Source organism: Mytilinidion resinicola (genome assembly GCF_010093595.1).
Source record: "Mytilinidion resinicola strain CBS 304.34 unplaced genomic scaffold BDZ99scaffold_22, whole genome shotgun sequence".
In the NCBI taxonomy this organism is placed as follows: Eukaryota; Fungi; Ascomycota; class Dothideomycetes; order Mytilinidiales; family Mytilinidiaceae; genus Mytilinidion; species Mytilinidion resinicola.
Window position 1 is genome coordinate 366,838 of NW_022985458.1, and position 7,614 is coordinate 374,451.

General features: G+C 51.0%; 2 protein-coding genes across 2 annotated transcripts; one reads left to right on the forward strand and one right to left on the reverse strand.

Moving 5' to 3' along the window:
- Positions 1-1,668: 1,668 nt before the first annotated feature.
- BDZ99DRAFT_452037 (HET-domain-containing protein) lies at positions 1,669-4,463 on the forward strand (the record flags this gene model as incomplete). The annotated part of the gene is made up of 3 exons (XM_033718246.1): positions 1,669-2,419; positions 2,473-3,099; positions 3,162-4,463. 3 exons carry the CDS (start codon positions 1,669-1,671, stop codon positions 4,454-4,456), a joined length of 2,673 nt encoding a protein of 890 aa, XP_033571411.1. The 3' UTR covers positions 4,457-4,463.
- A 2,047-nt stretch (positions 4,464-6,510) lies between these two features.
- BDZ99DRAFT_370393 (uncharacterized protein) lies at positions 6,511-6,918 on the reverse strand (the record flags this gene model as incomplete). The annotated part of the gene is made up of 2 exons (XM_033714807.1): positions 6,511-6,786; positions 6,838-6,918. Coding segments are annotated over 2 exons (357 nt in total), but the record flags the coding sequence as incomplete, so codon positions are not given.
- Between the last annotated feature and the right edge of the window lie 696 nt (positions 6,919-7,614).

Consider the following 7,614-nt stretch of genomic DNA (forward strand, 5'->3'; position numbering starts at 1 on the left):
TACAAGAACCTCTTCTTGTACAGGTGTAAGACGGCGATTTTTGGAGATAGCACCGCGTTGTGGAGGAATACCACGGGCGCGACGCGTAACCGTCTTTCTGGGCACATCGTATAGTTTCTCAACGCCTCGGAAGGATGTAATTTGGCCGGTCTTGTAGGCTTGAACGCCTAGAATAACTCTGCCTTCTTGAAAGATGGCTTCTTGTTGTTGTGGTGCTGCCATTGGGGTGGTTGTTGGACGACGCGTCGCGTGTTGAGTTGGGTGGGCCACTAGCTTGTGCGGGCCACTAACTTGTGGATTACGTTATAGCTTTGATGGCAAGCTTATTAATGCAGTTCTTGCCTCAGGCCTCCACGGCTGATGCCTTGGTCTGCAACATTTACTTATGATAATCAAGCCCAGCCCGTAACCGTCAGGCCTGTGGCTGACGCTCGGAATATATAAAAATCCGACTCCGGAACCGTGATTAGAGGACACTATGAAGGAGCCCGTTTCTTGAGCCCTACTGGACCGCCAAAACTAGGCGGCGGCCCAATATGGCCACCCAAGTTCGCACCTTGTTTGAAGGGCCCTTGAAATGGGCAGCTTGGCTACCCGCTTCCAGACGCCTGTCTCCAATACCCTGTGACTGCCCGCGCCGAATTCACCTGGATGCTCGCCAACGGCATCGCCACCGGTCTGATGGACTCCTATTCCCTAGAACTAACGTGCTTCCCTCTGTGCCGAGACGCACGGTGTCACGAGACGGAAAATAGAAGATTCCATTTCATGCTCTCCCTCATCAGTTTGCCGTTCCATATGTAATGTCCCATGATTCTCCGGCCCTTGGCCCACAGCATACTTACACAGCGAGCGAAACTGGAAGGTCTTGGTCGCTGTCGCTATCGAATTGCTCATCGCAAGATCTGATGCTCCAGATTCACCCCCTGCTACATCGTCGCCATCGCCAGCTATGCGAATTTCAGGGGCCTAATGGTGTAGCGCAATACCAGATGAGATCTGTGTCGGGTATTTAAAGACAATCAGCCCTGTGTGGCCGGCATGAGCAAGTCCGGCCGAGCGTGGAAGGATGAGGTCTTATGCGTGTCAAGGAACCCTCATTATAGCGCGTCTGCTTTAGAATGCATTAGGTTAGCGGAAATAATGCCAAGCAAACTATATGATTGCATCTGCCTTGGCACATCAGGACATACAGTAATTACTACAAGCCACGAGCATGCGGCTGTGCACGACAGCCCCCTCCTTGTTCAGTGAGTGCGAATGCTCTCCGCCCTGGAGCAAATTCGCTCTCACAACCGCCCACAACCTACCTTGCTGCTTGTCAAATATGAAACAACTACGCAAGACCTCAAAATGACTTGCGGCATTTCAACAACGATGAGCAACCTATGCCAGGATTCAGTGTGCAGTGCGCAAGGCTTCCAATGAAATGGGCGACACGAGTGTCCCTTCGCGTTGTGTCTGCCTTCCGATGCAAATGGCCGGTCAGCCTGCGCCACGATGCAGCCTCATGAGCAGCGCCTACGACCACCACTGCATAACCTTCTCACGATCAGTCCTTCGACGTCTGTTTCCATTCTGTCGATCTTGAACCGCACACCTTGCGCCGATATGCCGAACGAGCCGCACGAGTCGCGCTTGCCATGAGATCGCACCCGACCCTCAGGCATGGCTCTCATACACCTTTTGCAGCGCAAACCGGACGGCGAGATCGTCTTTCGCGAACCTACCAGCGGCGATGTCCCTGCCTACGCAATACTCTCTCATACATGGGGAAAAGAGGAGGTCAACTTTCAGGACATGGAAGCCAACGCGGACATGAGCAAGACTGTGAGCAAGGCTGGGTGGAGGAAGATAGAGTTCTGCGCGAAGCAGGCCGCAAGTGATGGACTACGATACTTCTGGGTAGACACCTGCTGCATCGATAAGAAGAATGCGGTCGAGCTCGGCGCGGCGATCAACTCTATGTTTCGGTGGTATCAGAACGCTGCGCGCTGCTACGTCTACCTTTCGGATGTCTCCAAACTCGACAACAAAGCAGATGGCAAAATGGCATGGGAAGAGGCCTTCAGGACGAGTCGATGGTTTACCCGAGGCTGGACGCTTCAAGAGCTTATTGCACCAAGGCTGGTTGACTTCTTCAGCTTGGAGGGTGAGCGACTTGGGAGCAAATTATTGCTTGAGTCCGAGATACACGAGATTACCAGCATCGCAAAGAATGCTCTCCGAGGCGATGCATTGTCGAATTTTAGCATTAAAGAGCGGAGGTCCTGGGCAGAGCGCCGCAATACCACAATTGAAGAGGATGAAGTGTACTGTTTAGTCGGGATCTTTAATGTTTCCATGGTGCCAAACTATAGGGAGAGAAGGGATCAAGCATTCCGGCGGCTAGAGGAAGAGATTCACAGGTTATACAAGGGTAAAGTTTTTGCACAGATGTGCTAACTAAAGCAATGGAACTGACCAGCACAGGTGTCGATTTCGAACAATTTGCCGTCGGGCTCAACCTTGCGTCATTTCCTGAAGCTGCACAGTTTGTTGCCAGAGAGAAGGAGCTGTTGAAGATGCATGAGCTGCTTCATGGTCATAGTAGCCGATCGGCAGTCGTCCTTCACGGGCTTGGAGGAATTGGAAAGACTCAGCTGGCGGTCGAATACGTCAGACGACACAAGGAGAAATACACGGCGATATTCTGGCTGAATGCGAATAATGAAGATTCTCTTCGGCTGAGCTTTCGAAGCATTGCTCAGCAAGTCCTGAAACATCATCCTTCGACTAGAGTACTTATCAATGTGGATTTGGAAGGAGACCTTGATCGAGTGGTCAATGCAGTCAAAGCCTGGCTCGATCTCCGGGAAAACACACATTGGCTGATGACCTATGACAATTACGACAATCCCAGAACCTCTAACGATTCCGACCGCTCAGCGGTGGATGTGCGTCGATATTTACCAGAAACTGACCACGGCTCGATCATCATCACGACGCGGTCAGCGAGTGTTACCCAAGGTCGACGTCTCCACGTTCAGAAGTTGACAGGACCTGAGGACGGGCTCAAGATCTTGTCGAACATGTCTGGAAGGGAGGGTATTGAAAACGGTATGTCACTTTGGGATAAAATGAGTTGAACGGAGCTGATCAGATAGATCCTGATGCAAAAGCGCTCGTCATGAAGCTAGATGGCCTGCCTCTTGCTCTCTCCACGGCTGGGGCATATCTAGAGCACGTGACCACAAGCTTCGCGGAGTATCTTCGGCTATATGAGGCATCATGGCTGAAACTCCAGATGACGAGTCCAAGGTTAAGTTCATATGAAGACCGATCACTGTACACGACATGGCAGGTCACCTTTGATCGGATTCGAAAACAGAATGCGGCCTCAGCCCAATTGCTTAAGCTGTGGGCATATTTTGATAAGCAAGACGTGTGGTTTGAACTTCTTCAACATGCATGCTCTGCGGACAATAAGTGGATACGGAAGCTTACTGAGGACAAATTGAACTTTAACGAGGCAGTTCGACTGCTATGCGAATACGGTCTGGCTCATACAGAACCTTCACTTCGACAGCCGTCTGGATCCGCAGGGTATGGTGTGCATAGCTGTGTGCACTCGTGGATGATATCTGTATTGAACGGCGAGTGGGACAATGGCTTAGCAAGGCTAGCCCTGACTTGCGTGGCATCTGAAGTTCCTAGCACGGATGTAGACAAGTGGTGGCTCCTACAGCAGCGGCTCCTTCAACATGCTGCAAGACATGAACATTTCATCACGGACGGCAACGTGGGTATTGAGGGAATAGAATGGGTGCTGCACAACCTACGCTTGCTCTACGCCGACCAAGGCAAGCTGGCCGACGCGGAGGCCATGTACACTCGGGCGCTGCAAGGCAACGAGGAGGCACTTGGACCGAAGCACACATCGACACTCAATACGGTCAACAACCTAGGCAACCTCTACAAGAACCAAGGCAAGCTGGCCGATGCGGAGGCCATGTACACTCGGGCGCTGCAAGGCTACGAGGAGGCACTTGGACCGAAGCACACATCGACACTCAATACGGTCAACAACCTAGGCAACCTCTACAAGAACCAAGGCAAGCTGGCCGACGCGGAGGCCATGTACACTCGGGCGCTGCAAGGCTACGAGGAGGCACTTGGCCCTCAACTCGTGCCATCGTACTTACCAGCGTTGAATACCATGTTCGCCTTTGGCAACCTCTTCTCGCTGATAGGTCGGATAGACTTAGCGAAAGCAATGTACAGTCGGGCATTAGCTGGATACACAACCGTCCAAGGACCTTCTTCGAAATGGTGTAGGCGGCTTAAAGATCGACTTCAGGCGTTGCAAGTTGCGTCTATTGAGCCGAAAGCAGGCCAAGATGAGTCTACAGAGATTGGAGCGCCAAAGTCGAGGTCTCTTAAGCGGAGACATTCCACAAGCTGGGAAGGTGGTTGAACGCAGGATAGGCCATAATGGCAGTAACTTCTTTCTAATAACTCTGCCATTCCAACCCATTCATGTAAAGGACTGATCAAATATTCTCGTTTAACTTCCGGACTAGAATCAAGCACAGCCCCACTGTCGTGAGCTTGCCAAGCAACACGTGCGACGAGGGGAATGCAAACACATAGATTGCTTGGCATAAGTTCCACTAACTAAATATATCATAGCGTATACGCCGCTATAAGGAGTACCCATGACGTGCATCAGACGCCACTCTCTCCCCGCTCTGCAACACTCTGCGCCCTCTGTGGATCTATCATCTGCGCCACTGGGGCCCTCCATGGCTCTATCATCTGCGCCGCTGGGGCCCTCCATGGCTCTATCATCTGCGCCACTGGAGCCCTCCGTGGATCTATCATCTGCGCCACTAGGTCCCTATACGGCTCTGTCATAGGCGTCACTGGGGACCCTACTGGTTCTGGCGCCTCGCTCATCCGCACCTCTGGCGGACTCCCCTCTAGCTCTGGCGCTTCGCTCATACACACCTCTGGCGAACCCGCCTCTGGCGCAGGAGTCTTGCGCGGACGGCCGCGTTTTCCCTTGCCCGCCGTAGCTTTCCCTTTCGCCGTAGCTCTCTCTTCTTTCGCAGCAGCACGCTTCGCTTGTGCCACCATAGCTTTCTCTTTTGCAGCAGCACGCTTCGCTCGTGCCTCACTAAGGTCCTCATAGCTCATCACCTTCGCCTTCCCTAGGATTAATGACTTGGTCGATCGGCGAACTTTGGCTTCGCCGTTTGTCTTAGCCAAGAGTCGATTTTGATCCTTAAGAAGGGCATTTTCGGCAAGAGATATTCTAGCGACACTTGTAATCTTCTGTACGTGTCTATGTAGGCGCTATTTGCTGATCTTATTAAGCCTATAAGCATCCTGTTCAATCAGCTTATGTATTAGCGTGAGACCCTCTGCTGTCACTGGCGTTACAGGTGTTTGCGGTACTTCGTCTTGCGGATAAGACACCACGTCATTAGCATTTAGAACGGAAACGGTAAGTCGAGTCGGAACTGCAACAGGGGGCCTCGGTGTATGTCTGAGTACTCTCTACGTTGAAGGGAAATAAACCAGTTGCGGCCCACCCGGCTAGGATGTTCCTTTTAGTTAATGCCCTTTCCCTTGCAGGGCTGTATAGAGATGTGAAATGCTCCTTGCTAACTACATCTACACCTCCTCGATATAGTAGTTCAACTTGGTCGCGATAGGCTGCCTTTAAGGGTGCGAAGACTCCGACGTCACAGGGCTGGAGCTTGTGAGACTTAATGTGGTACATATTAGCAGGCATTTACAAAGAAGACAGACTGACGATCGTGCTGCGTCTGCGAGCACCGCCTTTCCTGTTCTTGCAGCTCGTTTAGGAACGTGGGATGACTCGATCCGGGTCCGAAGCCCACTGTCCGAGCTGGAAGAATATTCCATGATGCCCGGGGACTCTATGCTGGCTGTGACGCCGGGGGTGGATAGGGTGAGGAGGGCATGGGGATGCTGAAGGTGAGCGGGCTTGAAGGATGGGGTATAACGTACCGTGTGAGAGGGGAGGCGGCATAGGATGATGTTGTTTTCAAAGCAAAACTCTAAGACCTCGAGCGTCTCGTGTGTCCCGAAGCCGTCCATTATTAGAACCCGTGGTTTCTGGTTAGCTAGTTCTTTGGTTTGGGGATCAAACACACGCGTAAGCCACTCTAAGCTAATCTTAGAGTCGTTGTATCCATTTTCAGAATGCCCATAATGCCATCCGGGGGTTGGATATGTGGTCCAGTTACTTCGGTGGGTTGAAGCTGGCCAGATTATAAAGGGGAGCAGCCGCCTGCCGTCAGCACTGATGCACTCAACAGCAGTCACCATTGTCCGCTTCACACCCGCGCCTCTATGGTCTCGCAGGTCATCCTTACCTACAAGGACTTTGACAGAACCGAGCATGCTTAGCAAGACTCCCGTCTCATCCATATTATAGACATTTTCCGGCAGAATATCCAGATCCTGTAGCACCTTCTGGATCATTTCAAACCACTCTACAATCTTATCATATATGTTATTCCCATGTCGCTTCCAGTTAATTGCCTTGACGGTTTTAGCTTTAAGTTCTAGATAGCGTTTCTCAAAGCCCCGAGGCCAGTTCTTGCCTGGAGGCTTGATTGGTTTATTTGTTAATTGGTTGCGGGCGACATAAAAGGCTAGCGAAGGTATATACTTAATGCGCACTAGTTGCCCAAGATTAGACATTAGTAATAAGAATTTAATAACAGCTTTCTCTTCGTCTGGGGTCAGGTATTGCTGGCTTTGGGCCTTTTCCTCTATTGAGCGTCGTCCCTTGTCACAATGATGGAGGGTAGAGCGAGGAACACCGCCCCGGTCTGCTAGAGCAGCGTATGTCATAGGCACGTCTAGACGGGCTTGCGCCAGCACCTGGCTGGCTCGGTCCATGGTGGCGATTGTGGTGGTGAGAGGAAAGGAACATGAGAGGCCACGGCCACGAAACCAGCGGCCAGCGGCCACGAAACCAGCGGCCAGCGGCCACGAAGCCAACGTGAAAGGCCACGTAGCTAACAATGAAACGCGCTAAAAATAACCAGCACGTGACCATCCGAAGCTTCGAGAAGAACGCCACACGCTACACACCTCTCAAGTCAGTTTGGTATAGCGTAGAATATAATACAATTAGCTGAATGTATAATAAGGGCACTAAATCTATACGCTAAGACACTGAGCAATCCTTCGCACGGAGAAACTTTTTTATGCATGCCTTTCAAGGAGGACAGGTCTTCAAAGCATGGGACTATTTTCTTTCTTAATAGGATTATTGTCCTAAGGGTCGGAAATCTAAAAATATATCAATTGTTGTGGTGGAGCAGGGGTGCAACGCTGATTTGGATCTAGATGCTACGAACGGAATGATCGATAATATGACTAAGGTCGTTGTATTTTTTTTAGTCGCGAACTGGTATCCTAAGGAGAAATACCTAAAGAATATTATTATATTAGCTATAACTTTATAGGCTTATAAGGAAAGACTTAAAATGTCTGAATAAAAAATAAATCTTAGGACGTAGGGTGTCTTGCGACCTATGTCACGGGCTACGCCCTGGGCTTCTTCTTATTGACTACCTCACAAGGCTCGGC